Genomic DNA, 26,677 nt, shown 5'->3' on the forward strand with positions numbered 1-26,677 from the left:
TATTTTGGCCATGGAGCTTTATGTTCTTACATGTTTTTACATAAGAACAATGAGGCTTAAAATCACCAAAAAAATAAGAACAATTTAAAATGCAATGCTGAGTATGAATTTACTCAATTTCAAGCAATTTAGGGATCGTAGTAAAAATTGGGTATAAGTACTAGTAATCGTCAGTAAATACATTCGAAAACCTCCTTTTTTTCTTTTGTTTAAAAAGAAAACATTGCAGTGTAATTTTTCTTTGTTTTCAATTAAAAGAAGCTATTGTAACGTAAAATTTCTTTGTTCTTTTTTATATTGAAGAAAAAAAATGTCTTTGTTTATTATTGTATAGTAAAAAAAAGTCTCTGACACAGGACTTGGGAGAGAAAAGAATAAGGGGACAAAAGTGTCCCCCCGCCGAAGAGTGCAAAAAGTGGTAATAGTGCAATTAACGATTAATCGCACTCCTCTAAACCAATCAGATTCGAGTAATTTTGCACGGCTGACGATTACGCCTAAAATACCTCAATTACATCCTATAAATAAGAACAGGATAAGAACAATTTGAGGCTCAAAGTGCCAAAAAAAATAAGAACAGCCGAGCTCCAGAAAAGTTTTACTAGTTCTTATAAAAAAAGGGTATACAGTTTGCTCTCACAAAATGACGTGTAACCGATAAAAACAAATTTGTAGATGAAACGAGGGGTGAAGAATTGTTGGGGCTGGTCGTTGTACACGTTTTTTATATATAAACTATACAAGAACATAAGGCTTCGATAACCAAAATACTAAGAACAAGTTAAGAAGGCTTCGCGGACTATAAAACACTTTTTTAGGAAAATCGACAAAAATACTCACAAGATGAGGGAAAATAAGAACATTTTAAAGAATATTTTTAGGCTTTAAACTCAAAAGGTTTTAAGATGTTAAATTACTTTTAATGTTCTTATAAAAAACGTGTAAACCGAAGGAATATGAATAACAACCCCCTCCAAAGTGTTTGTATCAATATTATCTGAAAAAAATAAAGCTGTATATACACTTTGATTTAACGCTACAATACAAACAATGAAATAAACCAAAAAGGTCTAAATGTCAACAATTGGTTTCAAGTTTAAAACAGACGCCCTAGAAGTTTTGCTGTGTTATCGTTTTAATAAAACGAGGACTTTGTTGTACGTGTCGTTTCGAAAAGTAAAATGGCTGATCTTTCTCAAATGGTATTGTCTTTGCGACCAGAAACGATCAAAAATGATCCTGAAAAATGCACTCAAGACACATCATTATACCATCAGATTATCAACAACAGTAAAGCGACATTGAAAAGACAAGTGAAGCAATTTAATTTGGGCAATGATTTTTACACTGCAAACCCAATCGAAGCAGCGGATTTTATCTTGAAGAGAGAATATAGTGATAGCTCACTTTTTGATGACAATAAGAGTACAAGTGTTTTCATTCCACCTACGTTCATTTCGAATCAATACAAAAAATCTGCTACTGCTGTACTTGATTATGATATCAAAAAAAATTTTGACAAACTGTTGGACAACCTGAATAGACAATCACCAACTGATTGGCTTTCCATAGAATTTAAAGCTTTTATGGCGACGCAGAATGGTGATTATATCGATAAGAAGTCGTTTGACCAATGGAAACTAAACCTTCAAATTATGTATTTAGTCAGTGAGGAGATGAAACCTAACCAAGTACCACTGGAACAATCAACAACATTCGAACTATCAGTTTTTGTTCCTATGTGTATTGAAGTATTGCTTGATACATCAACTCTAAAGAAAGAGCTCAAGGACAATCTTTCGAACATTCTAGAAGAAACATTTCTAGAGAAATTAAAGAAAGTAGTCAAGCAAAGAATTAAACGCTCGCCGCCTAGCGATGATTCGAACCTCAACTGGCTTTTTGGATTGGGATCGGTTGAAATAGGTGAAAGAATTGAACATTGGTTTTACGACCAACTTTTATGGTTAAAGGATGATACTCTCCAAAATACAGTTGTTTTGTCTGGTCCTGATTTCTACACAAATTTGAGAAGAAGAGACAAGCAAAACAAGGAGATAGATTTCCTGATCATATCTTGGGAAAGAAAACTTATCATCTCAATAGAATTTAAACGAACACTTATCGATGATAAAGCTTTTGAGCAACTGAAATCAACCCGTCGGTTCTTTGAAGAGGGACTAGGAGACCAATTCAAGTCGGAATGGAAATATTTCCCGGTTGTCGGTGTTGAAAATGACAAGCTTTCATTGGGAGATAAAAGCCTACACTACATTACCATGGATACTAAAATCAAGCCATGGCTAACCAGTATCTTCAAGGAATTCCAAATTGCAAATTCTCCAACAACATCAACATCAACAGCTCGGGATGAGGTTAAGAATCTGTTGAAAATCCTGGTTTTCTCTATTCACAAATCTGAAAGAGGCCAAGTTTTACCCATCACAGCCTCAACCTGGGTTGAATACGCCAGCAAAGCCATCGAAAGTGTTTCAACCAGCCACAACATTTTATTTTACTCGAACCAACAGATGGCACTGATGAACAATGATGACCCACGCTATAGGAAAGTCATCATTCGAGGGAAAATTGGCTCGGGGAAAAGTATTTTGCTTCAACACAAAGCCATACAATTAAATGGACAAACTAAATATAAAGAAAAAGTTATGTTTGTCGTGGTTCAATTGACTGGAGAGATCGAACCTATGCATTATCATCGTTCAAGAGATGAACTTGGGGAGAAAGGAATCTTTGTTGATGAACTCAATTTGTCTAAGAAGGTAAGCAATATGATATTTTCTATGATATTTTATACTCCCGCCCCATTTTAGAGAAGTGGTATTTTTAGCATACACATACATGTAATAAGATTTTTCGGGGACATTTTGACCCAACCAATTCGTCTTCTCAGGACAAATTTTGTCCTATCGGGACCATTTTTTTCTCAAAAGTGCTGATTTTTTGCAATACAAAATTCACGTTTTGTACAAATTTATACTTTTAAACATTTTTCAAACGATGCTGCTTTGGCACAATGCAAAAATAATTTAACTGAGGAAATTTTCTTCAAATAGGAAAAATTTCTTTTTGTTTTATTCAAAAATTGATAAAATCACTAGTACTTGTACCAACATTATACCGGTATTTAAAAATTTCTCAAAGTTTTTTTCTGGATATCACCTTTTTTGGTATTTTCTGGGTATACCACCACGTCACTGAAGGATATATATGAGATTTTAGTACCGAACCCCCTCTGGATAAATGGTGATAGTAAACTACGATATTAAGGCAAATAAAATATAAAGTTATTTTCTCTAAAATGGGGTGGGAGTATGCAAAAAATTCTCGAAAACCCCTTTAGTATACACATATGTCAGAGATTTTAGTACTTTTAGTACCTGCTTTATCATCAGCTATGTTTCAAATGAAAAATGTGAGAGCTCTATGCTGATTATAAAAAATATTCTCATTCATGCTAAAAATTATATTAAAGTCTGTCCAAATATAATTGGCAGTGGAAACAAAAATGCCTGTAACTTTTGATAGTCAAATATAATTATGGAAATTTCTTTTGCTTGTTTCAGAGAATCAAAAGCGCTATATTTAAATGAATTTTCGGTTGAAAAATTCGCGATTTTTATCGGTTAAATTTGCGATTGTAAAAATTGAGCTTTTTTTCTACTTATGCTATAACTTTCATTTTTACACCAGTGGTAGTTCAACCTTAGATTAAGAAGTTTGTTAAATTTCAAGGCAAACAGAAAAGTCCTTCGGAAGATATGGGACCCGAAATACCCCTTGGTAGCACTTTTCTGTGAAATATCAAATCTCCAACTTATTACTAAAAACGGGGGTAGTGATATGATTGATAAAAGAGTTTTTCGATCATAACACATCAATACACGATCTCTTTAATGACCTCATAGCCAAACTGTGTTTAGTGTTTTGGGAATTAGCAAAGTTCTTTAGACTTAAAAATAACAAAGGCAATATAAGTTCATGCTTATCCTTTCAATAAAAACAATTATACTGTATGATTTCACATCGTTTTGAAATAATCAATGATACCAATAATACCAATGCACCAACACTTAACATTTTCCAACTTTTAATTGCACTGTTCAAAAAAGATAACATATAACCCCCGTTTTTAGTAATAAGTTGGAGATTTGATATTTCACAGAAAAGTGCTACCAAAGGGTATTTCGGGTCCCATATCTTCCGAAGGACTTTTCTGTTTGCCTTGAAATTTAACAAACTTCTTAAGCTAAGGTTGAACTACCACTGGTGTAAAAATGACTGTTATAGCATAAGTAGAAAAAAAGCTCAATTTTTGCAATCGCAAATTTAACCGCTAAAATTCGCGAATTTTTCAACCAAAAATACATTCAAATATAGTGCTTTTAATTCTCTAAAACAAGCAAAAGAAATTTCCATAATTATATTTGACTATCAAAAGTTACAGGCATTCTTGTTTCCACTGCCAATTATATCTGGACAGACTTTAGATGTTTTGATGACTTTTTTACCTTCGGATGTCCAAGAAACTACGACATTAGTACCCACTGGGTAATGTTATGATATTTTCTTCCTCTTTCTTTGGGATCTTAGTTTTGAAGATACATCCGATTTTCATTTTAAATACCATAATTTATATTCACTTGTTAATTTGATAGTCATCTGATCTGGAGGATTATGCTGAAACAATCAAGACGAAGAAGATCAAAGCAGTATTTATTGATGAATTTGACGTCGCACCAGCAACCAAAGAATTCATAAAGGAGTTGGCGACATTCGTTGATTTCTTATGGGTCGTCCCATCCACAGAATCCTTGAAGAAACAAAATTTTGAAGAATGGTCGAAGACAGTTCCTTTTGTCTTGGTTGATCTCGATCAAAATTTCCGGAATTCCGTACAGATAGTCAAAGAAACAAATCGAATAGCAGGGAAGGAAGATTATCGATACAAAGAAGGTATTGCCATGCCTCTTGGCAACTCCCCTGGTGGTTGCGCTCCGATCTTTGTGGATTCCTTTAATAAAGCGGTACGAAAAGCAAGGAAACGATCAGAAAAAGGCGGAATTCTCGTGATAGCCGAGTACCGAATCGAGAAAATCGACGTTTATCTCGACGAATTAAAGCAGTTAAATGAGAATGGGAAAATGTATTGTTCGCATAAAAATGATTTTCTCGAAGGAACAGAACGTCCATATCAGTTTCTCAAAGCTGGAAATGTTTTGATCATTGATGGGCGTTGTTCTTTTGGTTTCGATTGGACGACCATTATTTTTATTGAGCATGAATGTGCCAATGAAACTTACCACAGCTGTAACTTTATGTTAAGATGTACCACAAACCTCATCGTTGTCAAAAAGGAGAAAAATGAGATAAGGGATAATATTTGTTGTTGTTGTTTTGTATGTTAAGTGTCACTTCGAGAGCAAGAGTGTCGGGGGTGTGCCCCCGACTTTCGATTGAAGTTTTCTTTGTAATTTTGTTAGGATTTTGAAAATAATGATTATATTTAAAAAATATTCCAAGGCTGATTAAAATTTGATTTGAAAGAAATGCTTTATAATTGGAGCTTTCCCTGCTTGTCTTTTTACTTGCTTAAAAAATAGTTTCTTACATAGTGCACGTATTTTTTAATATAAGTAATAGATTAAGAATACTCTTTTTCTTAAGAACCAGCAAATCTTTGCTGAGACTCGGCTGTTCCCATTTTTTGGCACTTTCAGCCTCAAATTGTTCTTATCCTATTCTTACTTACTTGAGAGGGTGAGATTGAAGTATTTCAGGCGTCATACCTAATATTTACTACTTGGACCCTTAAATTGCTTGAAATTGAAAAAATTGTTCTTAAGTCGGTGTTTTTTTTAGAATGTATCTGATGGACTTTTCAGAAATCATATTTTTGGTGATATCTTCTTTGATGTTAATAATTTTTGGACCTTATTTTCAGAAATGACGTATTTTTACACGAGGATTCCAATGATATAGGTTTCGGAGTAATTTGGGATGAAATATTCCAGAAAATCAAGATTTTCTGATTTTTACTATAAAAATTTTTTAAAACGGTTTTATCATCTTCGGAAATCTATTGTTGATACCATAAATTTTCAAATTTAAATTTAAGGAGTAGAAAAGGATGAAGAATTCCACAATTTTCGATTTCGGGTGACATAAAAAATGGAATATTTCATCCTATACTCTTTTGGTGAATATATTGCTATTTTCTGAAAGATACACTCATTATGTATTATTTCACTCAAGTAATTTTCATCCTTAAAATAATATCCATTAGTTTTTAAAACATTCTTTTGGACAACCCGTTTTTTATCAATATTTTTGGAATATATATCCTTTTCTACTCCTTTCATCATTTTGCTTACATTTTCTAGTAATTTATATGGTACACTATTTGAGAGTATAATTTCAAGACGGAATCTTTCATAGATAAGGAGTAATTAACTGTGGAATTTTTCATCCATCCGTACATAAGAAAGCTCTCATCCTAGATTACTCCTAATTTCTGTAGCTGTAACTCATCCAATTAAAGCCGGACTAAAAAAAATTGGAATATTTCATCCTATCTCTTTTTCTCAAAATAAATTGAAATACCCATGTAAAAGTTTTCATTAAGAAAGGTTGCCTTAAACAGGAGATACACAAAAAAGACAATTTGGTACATCCAAAAAAAACACCGACTTAAGAACAATTTTTTCAATTTCAAGCAATTTAAGGGTTAAAATGTTCTTATTTTCTGACAATTTTGAGCCTCGTTGTTCTTATAAAATTGTTCTTATACATAAAAGAAGAAAAAGTGTATTCGTGCTCATTTATATAATGTTGGTATCTGAACCTAAGACATTTTTAGAGCAATTTTACCGGTAAATTTTCAATATTCGTCCAGCATGTTCTAGAATTTTCACAAAAATGCTATTATTTTTGCTTGAGATGTTCATTATTATGTTAAATCGGCGACATGAAAAATTTGTCCAGCCCCCCTCTCTCTCTAAGGGTCGATTAGAAAAAATAAATAAAAAACGCAAAAACACAAGATGTGACCAATCGAGGCTTGGCTGAAACTCGGACTTTTCGCTGGGCCGAGCGCGCTCTACATGTTTCCAATAGAGAATAATTCAACCAATGCGGGCCACATATTTAGTTTTCAAGCTCAACATATACAATCTGAACAGTTTTGTTTCATAAACGACTTGTGGTTATTCAAGCATGCACAGTGGGAAATTCCCTATAACTTTCTGTTTTTCCCCTTTAATTAAAATCTCGTTTCTATGTTACTTAATAGAGATTTTAGATTTACGTTTCATTCATAATTCATAATTGTTGATGATTGATATTTGCTTTCACAAAAAATATGTCGAGTTTCTCCCCCTTTCTTTTTATGATAAGCTATAAATTACTGACCCAAGCGACAGTTTTTTTACTAGTGTAGATAAAGAATTACAACGACTGCTACATGCTTTTTTTTATAAGAATGGTGTTTTTTCATTTCATCATGGATATTCTTAACTTTTTGGCGAAAATCATCCAAAAATATTCTTACGTTATTCTTAGGTTAAGATCGAAATTGGCAATCTACAGGTTAAAATGCATTAAAAATGGCATTTTTAGGTTCAGTTGCTAAATTCCATGATGGTGATATTCTTGACATATTCTTATATTTTTGGCCATTTTCATCATGGACATGATATGACCGCAAAAACTTATGACCTTCTTGACATAAAGTATTTTTTGTATGTCATAAACTGTTGTTTTACTACTAACGAATAACGTAGTGGTCCTTCGTGGAAACAATTCTTGAGCGGTCTAAAAGCTCAAGAATTTTTCGTAGCCAGCCACTTAAAACATTCGTTATTATGTTTTTTGAATCTCCGACGGTGTGTCCATATATCTGTTTTCAAAGTTGATTGAACGATTGTACTGTTATAGAATACACGCTTTTTATAAGAATATCTTCCATAAGAATATCAGGGTGAAAATTGGACAAATCGTAAGAATACCATCTAGGGTGAATTTGATAAGAAGTCATTTTGTACTTGGTTAACAGAAAAAACTGCTTCCTTTGTTAGAGATAAATTGAAGCTTTGAGGAAGAAATGTAATTTTAACCCAAATGTTCGCTCAAAAGTCCAAAATTCTCAAATTGATAATTTCTCATGTTTGTAAAAAAGTCAAGTCTAAAAAGTAAGAATACGTAAAGAAGATTTCACCCTCAATTTTGGCACTTTCGTAAGAGTACTTGACCCTCATCCAAAGTACACTATTCTTATAAAAAAAGCGTGTATTTAAAAAAGTAACTGCATATTGGAAAACGACGCTAAAGTCAACCTTTAATTTTATCTGGTCCCTGTTTTTTTCCTCACGTCAATGAGTTATAGTAGGGGCAAACCCTTAGGACCCGTGACATCTTTTATGCGACCCAACAAAACCTGGTCCATTTCAAAGAATGAATATTTAAATAGTTTTTCGCGAGGGGGGAGGGTTGCTAAGGCCTAAGAAAATTTTGTAGGACTCAAAAACCGGCGTCACTGGCAAAACCCCTTGACCCCTAAAACTTGACGAAAGTCAACAAAACCCGAAACCACGAAAGCTCTCAATAACGATATAGAGGACTTTTAAGTGAACATAGTTGATTTTCCAACGTAACTCGAGTAAATAATCGACCGGAAAAACCATAGTCCGTATAAAAAACCCGGTCTGGAAGCCTTTTGTTTCTTTCCATTGTTTCTTACTTGAACTTGCGTTTGAGAAATTACCTTATTACACGCTTCTTTTTTTTTTATAAGAATGGTGTAAATCCATTTCATCATGGATATTCTTAACGTGTTTGGGAAAATCATCCTAAAATATTCTTACAGCACATTCTTAGGTTAGGATCCTAATTCATAATAGATTTAACATTTAGTACATACGTCTCAAGCATAAAATGGCACTTTTGTAAAAGCAATGAGCCTAACTTGGGCCTAACTTGGGGATAATTGATAATTTATAATTGAAAATGCTCTTAAAATGGCATTCTTAGCTTGAGTACCCAAATTCCATGATGGTGATATTCTTAGCATATTCTTAGTTTTTTGGCCATTTTCATCATGGACATTCTTATAAAGTGTATTCTTATAAAAAAAAGCGTGTACACGAATATTACTAGTCATTTTATTAACACGTATTGAAAAATTTGATGTTAATAAAAAACCCCTTGATTAAAACCAACCGCTGTTTCCTAACCTGAGATCAGATTGTGATTGTTTTCTGCCCACCACGCTGAAGCTCTAAAGGGATGGGTGAAAACATACAATCTGACGAATATGCTATCTCAAAATCGTAAGGATCGCGTTCGGCTAAAAGGACTGGGGATGACAACAAAGTTGCGTGGTTGTGTTTCCGAATAGGGTGCCGTATCAGTTTTTGACTTTCTGGCGCACAACAAGATTCTTGTTGTAAAATTTTCCGCGGGAGGACTATTTTCCTCAGATATATAATTTTCAAGTGCCTTCAGAAGTTTACCGTGCACGTAAGAAAATTATGAACAGCTGTTATCAGGTTACTGTTTTATGTATACAGGTTATTGTTTTTTAACTTGATTTTTGGAATTTTTTCCAAAAGATTAGACCACCACCCTTTTTAGTACACTGTGCTCACTTTTTTCCAAGGCTGGGGCTTTGACACCACCCTTTTAGTACACTGTACTGACGTTTCTCCACGATTGGAAGACACCGCGCTGTGGAAGAAAGTTAGTACAGTGTACTAAAAAGTTGGTATCAAAAATTTAGTCATGGAGAAAAGTCAGTACAGTGTGCTAAAAAGGTGGTATTAAAAATCCAATCGTGGAGAAACGTCTTTACAGTGTACTAAAAGAGTGGTGTCAAAGCCCTTTAAGCACACTGTACTGACTTTTCTCCATGACTGAATTTTTGGTACCACCTTTTTAGTACACTGTACTAACTTTCTTCCACAGCCGGGGCTTTGACACCACTCTTTTAGTACACTGTAAAGACGTTTCTCCATGATTGGATTTTTAATACCACCCTTTTAGCACACTGTATAGGCTGCTGGCATCCACTAACGGATTCGTGCTCCTTATAGAGGATGCTTAATAAGCCATATTTCCTTTGTCCAGAGATTTGCCGCCTTTAGCCGATATACGGCTAAAGACTTATCTGATATTCCGATGGCGTATTGGCGGCCGCCCACGCTAAAGCTCTAAAGGAGCGGACCAATATACCATCGGAGAGGTTTAGTAGTGGCCCTTTGATGTGCCGACAACAGTCGGGTTCAATGGCTATATCTTCGCTTGCTCAAGAATTTTGTTCGTCCCGACTGAACAAAATCCAGCATGAAAATGTCTGCTGCGCCGACCGTCAAAAACTAATTTTATTTACAGTTTTGGCGCTTCAATGACAAAGCAAATTTCGGATTCAAGAGGTTTCAAGAGGGGCAAGTAGTGAAGAACTTTTGTTAGATTTTGGTTGTTTTTGGTTTGTTTTGGTGGATTTTTTTTTTTACAATATAAATGTCTTTATACTTTCTTAGTATTACTTTTAGTATTCAGTGTAATTTCTGTAAATGCACCAACCTTTTAAAGATTGTTTTTTGCACACAAATGTTGATTATTTTTTGTTTGTTGTGGTGGACTGATTTTTACTGATTTTTCTCAAATCCAAACTCAAAGATTATAAAGAAACAGTAACAGGTATGTTCTTTATGCTTTTTCAGTAAGTTTCATGTTGGTATAATCTTGTGCGGTCCTATCAAAACGACTGTTGACCGCCAGACAACTGAACACAACCGACTGACCGACAACAGTCAAAGTCAGTCAAAGTCTCTAGCAGCAGTACAAATATGTGTACAAAACAGATAATTTTGTCTTCAGAAAGATGTACAGACTTCTGTATAGGTAGTTTGTAACTTACTAACGATTAACCTCACTTTTTGTGTACCAACAGAACAGCCCAATTTTGTAATTTTACAGAGCACATTGAAAATTCACTTTTGAGGTCCTGAAAACTATGAAGGTTAGTGTAATATTTACCGAGTATGTCTAGGTATATAGGAAAAAGCAATAAATTCATGTTTTAAGTTGTATTTTCATGTAAATGAAGCTAAATTAGGGACTGTTTATGTTTGTTTACTAGTACATGAATATGATTCCGAACCATATTGAATATGGTGCTAGTCTAGAAAATATTACAAATCTGATGCGAATCCGATGTGTTATATTTTCTGACTAGCACCCGCATCCGATTTTGAATGAGATGCTGACTTGCTGTTGATCGTTTCCAAGCTCCTCACAAAATGTTTAAACGCGGTCATGTCAAATCCCGTAATGCAAAACTTCCAGATGATAAAATATGCCCGACCTTCAGAGCAAAGCGTGTCGTAGCATATTTCCACATCTGGTACCAGATAAGCTAAAGACATTTTTAGCTGGCGAGTGTCTACAAATATAACATTACGTAATGTTTAAATTTTCCGTGAAGCACCAAATCATAGATTGGAAAATATATTTGGATTTTGAAAAAAAAGTAGGCGGAAGGAAGTTTGCTTGTTTTTCTTCCTCCTTTCTTGTTTAATGTGGAGATTTTGTAAAAGATGAGAAATTAGATTTATTGAATTTAAGTGCCCTGATGTATCTTCTGTGTGCACCAACAAAATTTTGCTTCATAAAACTACATTTTGATGCTTGAATTTGGACTTGTATGAGTGCATATTTTTTTACCACACTGGATTCGTTGATCACTTTGGCTCCAGATAATTGTTTTGTCAGTTCCACAGATATGTTGCAGATTATTTCAAGGTATTCTAGTTATGTATATACAGTACATTTTGGGGGTCATATTGAATATTTCTGACATTACTTCTTTATGATTCTACAAAAGGGAGTGTAGCCTGAGTGTTGTTGTTCCTTCAACAAGGGCCTTTAAATGTTAAAACAAACAAAGAACTTTCCTTCAGCTTTAGCATTTCACTTTTTAATACTGTGTGGCCTTTGTATCTTTTCAGGTACTTAGTAGCTTCAATTTTTTGAATAGATTGGAGTGTTTCTGGTTGTTTTCTTTCACTTTTGTGTTCATATTTGTATTTTTTGAGCTTCGACCGAAGAGCTGATGGAAAGGTTTTGATAAATTTACAGACCAGATATCTTATAAAAGCAAAAGTCAAAAATAAATCTACAGACTGTACATAATGCACGCATCAGATTGTTTTTTATCTTTTTTTCTGTTTTGTTTTTCTGGTCTGGGATTCGAATTTCGAATGTAAACATTCCATTGAAAACGTTCGAAACGATCGTTTTTGCGCGCACATCAATGTCAATCAAATTATTAACTCGCCAAGATTTCCTTTGCGAACCGGAAAGCGGTTGGTAGATCATTAAGCAGACCTATACTACCTGGGGTTTTGTAGAGGTCTGCGAATCAGACTACACACTGTACTGACTTTTCTCCATGACTAAATTTTTGGTACCAACTTTTTAGTACACTGTACTAACTTTCTTCCACAGCCGTGGCTTTGATACCACTCTTTTAGTACACTGTACTGACGTTTCTCCACGACCGTATTTTTAATACCTCCCTTTCAGTACACTGTACTATTTATTATTTATTATTATTATTTATTATTAATTGTATTTCAGGCACTTCCATATATCTCAATGGCTATTCGTCCTATTTATAATAAGTAAACTAAATAAGTAAATAAATTATTATGTAAAAAAAAAAAAAAAAAAAATTATATGTAATTTTCAATTTGCAAAAATATACGTACGACCAAAAGTTTATTCGCTCAATTGAGATCCAAATCATAAATTGAAGCTTGGATAAAATTGTACAACTGCCCTATCTGGGAAAGTTGAAATACAGAGCTATATATCTCTTGAGTGAGGCCTATTCACTTCTGAAAGATATAACTCTGCATGCAAGGCTTGGAATTCGGAGAAATTCTAAATGGTGGAGACTAAGTATAGTATCAGACAGTATTCATCAGAATTGGATTGAGAAATATGAAATAAATTAAAAATCAATAAAATAAAAATTTATTTTAAACAATAATTATTTGTCGGAACAAAAGAAGAGCAGTAGTGTTGTTGAATGTGGGATTGATGCTTGAAAATAAGCTTGAGAAAAAGAAAAGCGAGACCATGATCGGCTATTGAAGGTAAAAAAAAAACTCGATTGCTTGAAAAATGGCTAAACATGAAGTACTAGAAATATAATAATTTAAATTTGAAATATAGAAAATAAAATATTTATTATCTTATCGACAACTTGGGAGACTAGAGACTTAAAAGAAAATAGACAAAAATAGAAGTGAATTGCAGCTTGGATTGGAGAATTGTGGAGATATTGAATTGTTAATTGGTATAGAAGTCTTACTATTAGTAGTAGTGATTGTTAAAATGTCGAATTTGTCGAGTGTCATAAACTAATGTTGCATAATATATATTGCAAGACTAACATCTAATAAATATTTTTTTAAAGAATTGCGAAATTTAATAGAATCAACCTCTTCCCGAATAGCCTTTGGGAGATCATTCAAAAGGCGACTTGCCTTACCAATAAACAGTTTTTCAGATAAATCACATACATAATTAGAATCAATATCTTCAACATTACGTGTTGGTCTACCAGCAGCTCTCAGATGGAAGCCCTTTAGGTACGATGGGAAATCCTCCAGATGAATCGACTTGTGGGCAAGTTTTAAGAGTTCGAATTCAACCCGTTGTTGCATTGGTAACCAGCCAAGGTTTATTACGTCCTCAGTTGTTGAATACTTAAGCGTTACAAAGGATGCGATTCGACATAGAAGCTTATCAAGTTTTTTGAATTGATATTGCGGAAGGTTCCAGAATAACGAGCAACAATAGTTGATCCTCGGTAACAATAGTGCTTCTGCGAGTTGCTTACGTAAGCGATACGATGCAGTGCGACGAAGGTATCGAAGAACATATAGCTTTGCATATACCGATTGACAAAGTTTGTTAACATGACCCTCCCAGTTCAAATTTTGGTCGAACTGAACACCAAGCAGTTTATATACGGTAACTCTTTCGATAAATTGATTTGTGTGATGAATATGGAAGGTCGGATGGGTTGGGTTAGCGAGATCGTGCAGCTTACCCATTCTGGAAGTCGATAAGAGCATGATCTTTGTCTTTTTGTTGTTGAACGCAAGATTGTTTTCGGTCGACCAATCTTTGAGTTGGTCTAGGCGTTGTGTCATTCTGATGATTGCGGCTGGCACTTCTTTAGGTCTACAATGTTCGTAAGTTGTAGTATCGTCAGCATATTGGTTGGTACTACCACCCTCGACGTTGTCTTGTAAGTCCACGGTGTATAGATTAAACAAGATCGGTCCGAGGATGGAGCCTTGTGGTACACCAAACTGAACATTGCCTTGTTCAGACTGCTTGTCGTCGACCTGAACAAATTGCTTGCGATCGCTGAGGTATGATAACACGAGCAACGCGGCCTTGTCGGAGAAGCCGATTTTCCGTAGTTTGGTTATGAGTGTCTTATAATCAACCGTGTCAAAGGCTTTCGAATAATCAAGAAATGCAGCGAGTGTGATTTCCCCTTTGTTCATTGCACCAACGATATCATCTCGAATTTTCATAAGCAACGTTTCGGTAGAGTGACGTTTGCGAAAGCCAGATTGGGTTTGCTTATATATCTGATGTTGGTCAATGTAGTCTACGATTTGTTTTGCCATTAAACGTTCAAAAAGTTTGGAGAGTATTGGTAGTACGGTAACAGGTCTGAATTGATCTGGAGTGGTGGATTGTTCTGTTTTCGGAATAGGTGTTACTTTGCCGATTTTCCACTGTTGATGAAAGGTGTTTTCGGCGATACCTGTGTTGATTATATGCGTGAGTGGAGACGCGAGATGATCAGCAATAGGTTTGATGAGTGAAACTGGAAGATTGTCGTATCCAGAAGAGCAGTCAGTTCGAAGGTTCTTGATTTCTTTGACTACTTGTTCATATGTGACGGGTTGGAATTCGAATTCATGCTCAACATTTGTAGCAAGATCTTGAAGAAGGAGCTGGATTCCCTCGATTGAAGTTGGCTGTGATCCAAGGATTCTAGGAGCTGTTGAAATGTAGTGATCGTTTAATTCGGAGGGTTGAATATTGATAACACTTTTCTTTGGGTGGAGGATTCGGTGAATAAGCTTCCAGACTTCTTTCGGTTTTCTGGATGAGAGAAGTTTACGGTAGAAAGTTTTTTTGGTGTGTTTTATCTGTCTTTTTAGAGTATTTCGAGCTTCTCGGAATTCTATCCAGTCGGAATCTGATTTTGTTTGATGAGCTAAAGTTCGCTTTTCGTGACAGGCTTTTTGACAGTTACTGATGATTAAGTTCTTCATCCAGGGTGCTTGTGGACGAGTGACTTTTATTCTCTTCAGAGGTGCATGGCGTTCGATACAGTTAAGTAGTAAATAGTTCAGTGTGTTTAAACTATCATCAGCGCAATCGGTCGCATAAACGAGGTTGAAAGGAACGGTGGCGGTATCAGCAACATACGCAGGTAAATCAAAGTTTCTCATGTCACGGATTATCTTATGCCGAGGTTCGAATCTCGCAACACGGGTGTTCATGCAGGCGTATACAGCATCGTGGTCGCTGATTTCCGGTGTCGGAAGAACGTTACAGAACTTCACTTTGCACGAGGAGTTCGTTGAGATGTGATCGATGAGGGATACTCCTTTGCGAGATGGAGAGTTGATATGTTGGGTTAGGTCGAATGAACGAAGGGTTTCAAGGTAAGAGTCTTTGGATGGAGAGTTTGAAAGAAGGTCGATATTAAAATCACCAGTTATCACAACATTACCAGTCCAATCAAGAGTAGCATTTCCAATAATGCGCTCAAAGCTTTCAAGCCATTCTGTTCTAGCTGTTTTTCGATCAGATAGGTTTTACCACCCCTTATAGTGCACTGTTCCTTCTTGGCCAGAAAGTTTAATTGTCACCATATTCATGAAATGTACCATTGCAATGTCTTCCATTCCACCCAAAAGCTGATTGGTTGTAAGTGATGTATTGACTGATTTTACGTCACTTACAACCAATGAGCGATTGCTTCCGTGATGTAATGTCAGAAGACATTGTAGTGGTGCGTATCATGAATACAAAGGTTATGAAAAGATTTTGCTAAGAAAATCACCAAATTTTATAAAAGGAAAGATTTTGATATTTTAGGGTACTAAGCTATTGAATAAAAGAAAAAACTTAAAGGGAAAACCATCACTAAAAGGATAAACACATTCAAATTCTTTTGTTGCCATAATGTAGATAGGGCCTTAAAGAAAATGTAAACAAGATTGGACTTAAGGCCGGTCTCCCCTTACGCACACTGCGACACTGAAACAAATCCAATCAGCCTTGACTTGAAAGTCTCAGACCAGCTTGGACCTGGCAAATATACATGGGAATTCGCTGGGTTCGTGTGTTTTTACCACTGAAATTAGTTCAATGTACAAACTTCTCAGTATGTAACAATTCAGAACACCACCCTTTTTAATACAGTGTACTAACTTTTTCATTGTACTTTTCTCTTAGTCCAGGGAAAGTGTGCTAAAAATGAAAACAATTGTGCGTTTTTGACTAGAAAGCATGAAATTTGGTACAGTGGTACCTTAGGGGGTAAGAAACATTTTAAGCCTCTGACCCACTTCCGGAACACCTTTTTGTGTATTTTACAGACCAGAATGCCTCCCAGGCAAGACAAAAAATTTTTATCTTCAAAGCATATCATATGATATATCGTTGGAAAGGTTTTCTCACACTGATTCTAAAAAACATCACAACATATGTCTGAAAATGGACTGGGTCCAAGTTATAAGCTACGGAAGTAATTTACAGACCAGTCTGCATGCCGGAAAAAATTTTTTATTTTTGTTCCAAAACATGTCATATCATATACTGTTGGAAAGGTTTTTTCATACTGATTCTAAAAATCATCATGATATGTATCTGAAAATGGACTAGGTCCGAGTTATGGGCCAGGAACCATTCTGGTCTGTAAAATACTCCCATGGCCTATAACTCGGACCCAGTCCATTTTAAGATGCATGTTGTGATGTTTTTTAGAATCAGTGTAAAAATACCTTTCCAACGGTATATGATATGCCATGTTTTGGAGATAAAAATATTTTTTGTATGCCCGGGAGCCGTTCTGGTCTGTAAATTACTCATATGGCTTATTTCACGGACCCAGTCCATTTTGGGATACATATCATGATGATTTTTAGAATCAGTATGAAAAAACCTTTCCAACGGTATATGATATGACATGTTTTGGAACAAAAATAAAAAAAAATTTTCGGCATGCAGACTGGTCTGTAAATTACTTCCGTAGCTCATAACTCGGACCCAGTCCATTTTCAGATATATGTTATGATGTTTTTTAGAATCAGTGTGAGAAAACCTTTCCAATGATATATCATATGACATGCTTTAAAGATAAGAATTTTTTTTCTTGCCTGGGAGGCATTCTGGTCTGTAAAATACACAAACAGGTGTTCCGGAAGTGGGTCAGAGGCTTAAAATGTTTCTTACCCCCTAAGGTACCACTGTACCAAATTTCATGCTTTCTAGTCAAAAACGCACAATTGATGCACACTTTCCCTGGACTATCTGAGGACCACCCTTTTAGTACACTGTACTAACTCAATTTAACCTAAAGAATACACCACCCCACCAGTTATGTGCCAGTACACTGACTCGGTACCCCCTGTCTAGAAAGAGACTTCTCAATGGGCACAACCGTCTTTTGGACGTCTAATGTACGCTTCTAGGACGTCCAAAGGTCTTAAAGCCGTCCATTGAATGTCCATAAGACGTTGCGTGCCCATATGGTTTTATATCCTTTGCGTACCAAAACATACCTGTTTTGAATTTACAAATTTAATTAAGAGGGATTTTCCAGCAGAAAGGCAACGATTGAAGCGACTGAACAAACCTTTCAGGTCATCACTTTCACCATTATTCTTATCTACAAAGATCGTGGTCGTAATATTTTAGAAAAAAGGGAAATTCCCACACGACATTGATTCGAATCAAGTTTGCTCCATTGTTTAAGGGACAAAAGTCAGATTTCATTTTTATTGGTAGAAAAAAAAATGAGGGGGAGACGCGAGAAAGCGTTTCAGGTTGGTGGGATGGAGCATGTCGTGTCCCCAAGCCTTTATAGGAGGACCTTAGGATCTGAGGATTCAAAAGTTCAAAAATGGTGCAATAAGGCTCCTGGAAGTATATAAACCCGTGCAAAATTGAAATATCCGATTAAATTCGAGAAATGGCCCAAAATCGAGGAAATAAGCTAAATTCTCAATAGATTTTGACCATGATTGTAGCAGAGCTTATTATGACCGTCTGTTATGGGACTGAGGCAGGTAGTATTAATAGAATCTCACTAATTTTAATCAAAACAATTTTTTTCTTTTCACAGAAACAAGTATTATCAAAGATTGCCAATATGGAAGGATCCTTCTTAGAGGACAAGAAATTATTCGAGAATATGGGATTCGAACGTGAACATCTATGGCTGGTGCAAGAGAGAATCTTCGAATCAGAGGTATGGCTAATTTCCTTTTAGTTTGTGTAAATGTACAAGAGAGAAGGACGGAACAAACTAAGACAACCCTAAAGTACCTTGGTGTCTTGCACAGTAGACACGCTTTTGTATTATATGTCAAAATAGCGATTTCGATGAGCTGGTTTGGATTAAATTAAAGATGAAAATTCTATATATTTCAAGCATGGCGGGACAACCATAAAAGTGGAGCGGCTAAAGGAACTAAATGAGATAGAATTCGCCTTGAATTGGAGAAAAAAGTCTATTTTGCACAAAAGTGGGGAGGCTTTAGCCTCCCCGCTGCCGCCGGGCCTGTGTTTGGAAAATAAATGAAAATATTATATTTTTGAAATACTGACACCCCCTATTAAGGGCTTAAAATCAGTGTTTTTACTTAACCTTTCAAAGCCGCTAACTTTTTTGAAAAAGGCCAAAAAGTTCATCATTTTTTTCTGGAAGTTTATTCTTTCAAAGGCAATTTCTCGATAGGTCGATTTTTAACGTGTTCGAGCACTTTCTGAAAGTAATTTTTTTATTCAATTGAGCATAACTTTTGATCTAATGAATCGAATTTAATAAATGACCCATCAAAATTTAAGTCTATCTTTCTTCTTTCCAATGAAATAAGAATTGATCTTTTAAAATTTTTCGATTTCGAAAAAATTATTAGTTTCAAAGAGAGAAACCTTTTTTTGTGGCGAACCCGGTATTACAACCCTATTGTAAAACGTTATTTCTCCCTTTCTTTCAAATCTCAAAAACGTAAATGATAACTACATACATGGAATACAGCCAATGAGATGGTTTGTTTACTCGAAATTTTGGTGACTTTTTATACGAAGAAGCTAACTGTAAAAAGTTGTATTCAGTAATGCAAATGAAAATGTATTGTACCCTACTTTTGGAAATATATTGACACAATCTTCTGGTACTCATTCGCTTACACGGTATTTTCAAACAAATAAGCAAACTCGCACCGCGTGATTACCAATTTCGAGAAATCATTTTGCTAATCCTGATTGATCAGCATAAGCGGCGCGCCTCCTCTCTCATTAAAAGATTCGCTCAAGACAATAATACGTGAAAGCTATATCCAGTTCCCGGGGGGGGGGGCACTCAAGGTAAATGACCTACCAGACGTTCGGCCCTTAAGGGTAGGTTTTTCATAGTTCAGCTAACGTGCACTGTAAGGGTAGGAAATTGTGATAAAAGGTCAATTTTTTGGTAAAATTGGCACAAAATTGGTCAATTTTGGAGGAAAAATTCCACATTTTCTTGGAAAATTGCAAAGATTTTCGCCCTTACGGCCGAGAAATTTTCAAAAAGTGCACTGTAAGGGTATGATTTTTCATTGAAATTCACTGCACTGTAAGGGTCCGATTTTAGAAGCCAAATTTTGGGCCGAACGTATGGTCGTTTTCAGATCGAGTGCCCCCCCGGGATCCAGTTATGATACAAAGTTTATCTATCGTATGCCATCATAGTTCAGACATTGATATTGAGTGATTACTCTTGACGTTATGCTTTATACAAAAGCATTTTCGAAAAACGAAATGTCTAAAGTTTTTCATGAACTTTAGATAAACGAAGAAATTTAATGCGTTGTTTAAGAAAAACACATCATATGCGATCTCCAATAGATTAAAAGACCATAGACCTTTGAGGGAACCTTTACTTTGAAGAACGTAAATAACAGCTACCATTAATCTAGGAAATAAAGCTATCACTATAGCCATTCCCGTCAATGTGTTTAACGTCTTTGAAGCTGTCAGATTGCGACGATATTCTAGCACGTTACTACGATTGTCACTGGTTACGCGTTGACTTGTCGAGAGCTTTCTCGATGCACGATAATTCAAAACAAAGATAAAAGCTATGGGTAAAGTTAATGATAGAATCATTAAAAGTATTAATGAAATACGCAGTCCTATACTGTTCTTTGGGAAACATGCTCTGTAAGGGTTCGGTATAAACGAATCTGTCACCACAAAGGGAGAATGAATTCCAAAAGCGACGACATAACTCACCACACATACAAAAATAGCAACGCGTTTGTTCATTTTTTTGTGCAACGGCTTTAGTATTTTCCGATATCTGTCGTAAGAAATAGCCATTAAAAGCCATAAAGACACATCTGCAGTCATAAACGGTAGCTCGCCAATTCGGCAAAATAAAGGAATATGTTCTGGTGATCGTATTACTGACACCATCAACCAAACACGACTTACACACGTTATAGTATCCGACAAAGCAATATGAACGATGAAGAAATAGTGTGTCGAGAATGGTCTGCGCCGTGATTTTTGAATAAAGAAATATAAAATAACGAGGTTTAACAAAAATCCAATCGAGAGAATGACTGAGTTCACTAGTTTTGACAGCGTCGAAAAGTCATTCATTGCGGCTCATTCCATCCAGAGTTGAAAAACGACATAAATATCAAAGATAAAATTTGAAAATTGTTTTATAGTCACTTATTTGACTTTGCCGTAATTCGAGACTGCAAATAGCAAAAAATCTTTATTCGAAATGATAGTTTTTCCCAAAATCCCTTCTTCTTCAATTTTTAGCGAGATGGAAGAAAACATCCCTGTTGATAATTTAATTTAGAAATATTGGGCAAATATTTTTGGTTCTTGGTAAAACAATGATAAAAATAATAGAAGTTCCCCAAATAAAAACAAATATAGGTTCGCAAGGCCAAACTCATTTTCAAACTATTGTGTGAATTAAATGAAAATCTTCCCGTGTGGATATTATTTTTGAGATGTGAAATATGTCCCAGTCCAAAATATTTAAGTACTAAGAAAGCTTGTCAGGCAAGGAGATTAAGGGCTCTGACCATAGTCAGAAAATTGATTTTGGTATCTGAACATAAAAGTTATGTTTTAGATTCTTTAACACTTTTAACAAAGAATTGCCTTTATAAATTGCTTTTTAATCAAACCCCTTAAGAGTAATTAAGAACTTAATTGCAATAATGACGTTATGAACTTTAAAAAAACGTTAATAATATGTTGCATCACCTTCTTTTATAAAAAGTGCTAAGTTTTAATGGGTAATTAACCTTTTTGTTTCGAACTTTTTTCAAACTGTCCACAAAGTATTGAACTATTTTAAATTTTGCGGAAAATTTTTCTAAAAAGATGTGTCAAAAGTTATGACTGCTTTTTTAAGCAAAATCCAGATGAAAAATTGATGAAAAACCACTATTTTGAAGATTTCGAGACAAAGAAGCATTTACAAAAATTTTCCGCAAACATTTTTATTGTTCGGTAAAAGATACACCATCTACTGCGAAAAATTTTTGAAAATGTTTTTTCTTCGCCGAAACTAAGCTCTTCAAAGTTGAAATACTCTTCCTCGCAAGAGTCTTCATTTTCTTCTTCATCAAATTTTTTCAATGCAATTTTTGAATTTTCAGATTCAGGAATAGTTTGTCTAACAGAAAATGTATAACATGCCATAGTTTTGTTGGTTACATCAGTCAGAAAATACATTTTAAACACGGCAATTATGAAAAATTCACTATGGTCAGAGCCCTTAACCACAGGACCTTCTCCTCTACCGCGCCGCAACCCTACATGGAATGTAATCTGTGTCTTAAAAAGAAGATTTCAAGTTTCAATATTTTTCGCGGAATTTACTCTCAATAAAAAGGGTTTTTTTTTTACCTACCTCCGGGTACCCCGGTGGAGGTCCTTTAAATTAACCCATGTCCGTTCGTCCGTTCGTCTGTTGCCAGCTTTTCTCGGGATTGGCTCATTAGTTTTTTCTGATTTTTTGCACAATGATGCAAAATGGCAATGCCCAAAATGTGACGGAGCCCGAATTTCGGAAAAAAATTTTTCCGGCCGGAAATATCCCGGAAAAACTGGTTTTTTGGCACTTTCTCGAGATTTTATCATTTTTTATTTTTTCAGATTTTTTGCTCAAAGACGCGTATTAACAATGCCCAAAACATGGCCGAGTCCGATTTTTGAGAAAAAATTTTTTCCGGCCGAAAATGCCGGAAATATGCCTGAAATCGCCGTTTTTTCTGGATTTTCATTGGACTTTTTTCCTAGACTGGAGTCGTTTATAATGCATGTAATACTAATAATAAACACAAATAATGATACGGGATTTAGTTTGTATAAACGACTGGAAGAATCCGGTGTTCCAGCCTTATAGATACCGGGCCTAGCTACGCAGAAACTTGCGTAGCGAGAAAACAATTTATCAAGCAACAACAAACTCTCAAAATAAAATCAACTCAAATGAAACACTTTTAACACTCAAATCCACACACATTTTATTTTCAAGAAATTTTTTTGAGCGGGAAAACATTTTAATTGCGATATTGACACTTTTTTTTTGTTTGGAGTTAGTGCACAAAGGTTTCTAGACGACTAAAATTTACTTTTTTGCTTTATTTCTAATACGTCTGAATTAGTCGTCTAGCTTGCTAGACTACTTTTTTCCTTATAATTGGTTGTTTTTTCATTCTAAAACATTATTAATAGCAATGCCCACCATAAAGCATGTTTCAATTTTCAATAAAGTTGATTTTTGAAGCCAGAACTATTCAAAAATCGCCGGAACAACCTATTTTCGCCGGAAAGACAGTATTTCTTGAATTTCTCGAGCTCTACTTTATATTTTTTTATTAAATTTTGCACACTGATGCAAAATGACAATACCTAAAATGTGACAGAGCCCGATTTTCGAAAAACATTTTTTTCCGGCCGAAGATGCCGGAAATATGCCGGAAAAACCGGTTTTTTTTACATTTTCTCGAATTTTCATCCTTATTTTTCTATGATTTTTTGCAGAATGATGCGTATTCGCAATGCTCAAAACATGACCGAGTTCGATTTTTGAGAAAATGTTTTTTCCGGCCAAAAAAGCCAGAAATTTCCGTTTTTGCAGATTTTCATTGGATTTTTTCGTTTCATGTCTTTGTTTTTTATCAAACAAAAACATCATTTATAAGAATGTCCACGATTAAGCAGGGTTCAATTTTCAATGAAACTGATTTTGGTACAGGAACTTTCTAAAAATCGCCAGAACAGCCGAGAATCGCCGGATTCCATGAATTTCTCGAATTGTTCTCGTATTATTCTGCATTTTCATACTATTGTTCTCATTTTTCAATTGTCTTATTACATCAATCTTCAGGTAGGTCCATTCAGCATGTAGCTTGTTATTTTCAATTTGCACTTTTTTCGAGTGCTAAGAATTATTTTAAATCCAATATTTGCGTCAGAAAATGTTTGGATATATCTCCTTGATCAGGGCCCACACCTTGAATTTGAAAGTGGGGGGGGGGGTTATAAAGGTGCTTACTTTGCAAAAAAGTGGGGGACCATGCCCCCTTGGCCTCCCTGGTGGCGTGAGCCCTGTAGATTCGTCCTCGTTGGTACAATAGCTGAGTATTCCAGGAACTGCTTTTTCTTACAAAATCTTTCTTTTCAAGCTGTTTTTTTTTAATTTCTACAGAACTTACTCAACAACATCAAAGCAACACGGCAAGAATATCTACCCATAGCTACACACGTCGCAAAGATCTATTTCATCTTGTCCAAATTGAAATCCGTACATCCGTCTTATCGATTTGATTTCAACGTTATCACGGAATCACTTACGAGAGCTCTACAACAAAATGTTTCCGTTATGTCGAACGGTATCGATAGCGCCGCGCACGCGGAAGATGTCTGCCGTTCATTTACGAAAGCTGTCAACGAAAGCATATCTTGTGCTCTCTTCGCAGGTATGAAATTTCAATTTTACCCCCTCCCCTAAGACAAGAATTGATAGGTTTTCTAATTATTTCAAAAATTTTATTTTTTTGAGAGAAATTATTTTGTGCGATCATTATCCTTATTTTGAGCAGCAACAACAGAATTATGAAAACATTTTCCTTTGAAATTTGAGTAGCAAAAGCCTGGGCCAGGTAAAATAGGGTACGGGTGCCTGCTGCTGTTTAAGGTAACTTTTCATGGTATAAATTATCCGTTCGAGTGCAAATTTTGTCTATTAGTATTAGGGTCCATATTTCGTCGAATTTTTATCTGGCAAGGTCCCAATTTTTGCCCGAAGAATTGGGTGTTGACAGGGTCTTGTGGTTCATCTTCGTCGGCGGTCAATATCAGTTACAGACTTTTTTCTGGCATAGCCCCTTATTACTTAAGAATCATTATTTAAATTTAACGTATATTTAAAAAACGTATATGTTTTGCATAGAGATTTTTACAACAATTGACTGAAAAAATTGTGGAGTGTAAAAATGGAGCTCTTTTTACCCAGTAGCTGACATCTTCATCTAAGAGTAACGGTTCTAAACGACACTCACCTCTCTTCATTTTTCTTTTCAGAACATAACTATCTATTCTTGATCTTGACCATCCTTGAGAAATCTTCATCCCTGATGGACGATCTTTTGAACGTTATTATCACGTCCAATACAGGACCAAAGAATAAAGAGGAAGATAACGAAGGTGGAAATACAGAATCGAAGCTTGACTGGATTACTGACGAGGTTTGTTTACTCCTATTTGCTAATGAGCGTCAACTTTTCTTTTTTTAGCGAGTTTATGTATCGGAGGATATCGAGGGCGACGGTAAGTGAAATGATACAAAACAAAGTCAATAGTTGACGTACGGATCTATATCGCCTCTGCTCACCTAAAAAGACGACGGTATTTTGGTGTTTATACCGTCGTAGAGCAAAGTGGACAGCGATTTTGGCGACATGTCAACTCCTTCGATTTATCATAATATATAAGAAGTCTGTATAGGAAGACCTCGGAACTGAAAGGGTTTATTTGGATGAGCTGGAGTTTTTATAAGATACTTCGCTAATTTGTGATTTAAAGTAATAGAGATGACACGTTCTTTAGAAAAAGTAACAAAATTGTTTTATTACTGGTTAACGACCAACCAAATCAAATAAGAGCTTTTAAAAACTCCAACCTTACCCTGTTCAAGCAAGGGGAATAGGTGCTTTTCTTTAATATCGTTCAATGCAAACTTTTTGATATCATCGGCGATTTTAAGTCAGAGAAGACATGATAAATACATTGCTTTTATATTTCTCAGGCTTGGAACAATTTGAAATCGCTATGTAAGCTCAAACCTTTCAAAGAACTATTGGAAAGTTTACAAACACGTTCAGAAGAATGGAAAGAATATTTCAAGGTATTAACCCTTTAAGTGCCGATGTCGTATATATACGACATGGGCTATATAGGAGGGCGAAGCCCTCCTGTAATGCCCAGTTTGAGTTAGAAATCGTTATTTTTGGTCGAACTCGTAGGAATTAGATTGTCCTTTATGGTCAAGCAAAAAAAAATTCAAAAGTGAGTCTTTCCAGCGAAATTTTAAGCAAAAAAGTCAAAAAAATGCAAAAAATTGACAAAAATTCACTTTTTTGAGATTCTGACCGTTTTTTGACTATTTTTAGTCAACGAGTGATCCAAGAACCTCCAAATTTGGCCCTGTTTTACTTTATTCTGTCTTCTAGTGAATTGATTTGAAATTTTACCACTGGGCACCTTTTCATCAGTTCAGTCAGGTCCGCGCAGCGGGCCTGACTGCTTTAATTCCCTAACCTACCCCCCCCTTGGCCGCCGCCCACCACGCCCTTCCTAAATCGGGCGGCGCCGAAGGCGCCCAAAAGAAAGAAGAGACTCTAAGCTATCCAACGAGCTATATACGAGCTTCTAATTCCTTCTAGATCAGGAGATATAAGCCCTTAAAGTTTGAACTAGCGATTTTTTAAAAAAAACTTAGAAAAAAGGACCCTGGCACTCAAAGGGTTAAAGGTTTTATTTTTACATAAGTGTTCCCGTTTCATATCAGACACATATTTCATATGGGGACAGTGTCCGCCTATTGTTATGCTAATATAAGCAAAAAAATGTTTTTCTTTTCATCATTGTGCCCAATCCCGCTCCACATCCGTGTCAATCCAATTTAAAAAAGCTTGTGAATTAAAATTGATGAGTAAGCAAATGATATCACTCTTATTTAAAAACAAAATCTTTAATTTTACATTTTAATGAGAATCAGTATCTTATTTCATAATTAACTTGTTATTTT

General features: G+C 35.3%; 2 protein-coding genes across 2 annotated transcripts in view; both read left to right on the forward strand.

The window, feature by feature from the left end:
- The window catches only part of LOC136800103 (dynein heavy chain domain-containing protein 1-like), a 186,787-nt gene that overhangs the window by 151,773 nt on the left and 8,337 nt on the right, over positions 1-26,677 (forward strand). The window contains exons 49-52 of the mRNA XM_067056714.1: positions 18,470-18,595; positions 24,077-24,347; positions 24,952-25,115; positions 25,676-25,774. Coding sequence (XP_066912815.1) covers positions 18,470-18,595; positions 24,077-24,347; positions 24,952-25,115; positions 25,676-25,774 — 660 coding nt within the window. The remainder of the gene's footprint in view (positions 1-18,469; positions 18,596-24,076; positions 24,348-24,951; positions 25,116-25,675; positions 25,775-26,677) is intronic.
- On the forward strand, positions 1,144-5,447 carry LOC136800241 (uncharacterized). The gene is made up of 2 exons (XM_067056862.1): positions 1,144-2,780; positions 4,677-5,447. The coding sequence occupies exons 1-2, from the start codon at positions 1,182-1,184 to the stop codon at positions 5,424-5,426; spliced, it is 2,349 nt and encodes a 782-aa protein (XP_066912963.1). The 5' UTR covers positions 1,144-1,181; the 3' UTR covers positions 5,427-5,447.

Source organism: Clytia hemisphaerica, unplaced genomic scaffold (assembly GCF_902728285.1).
Source record: "Clytia hemisphaerica strain Z4C2 unplaced genomic scaffold, Clytia hemisphaerica genome assembly, whole genome shotgun sequence".
Classification (NCBI taxonomy): Eukaryota; Metazoa; Cnidaria; class Hydrozoa; order Leptothecata; family Clytiidae; genus Clytia; species Clytia hemisphaerica.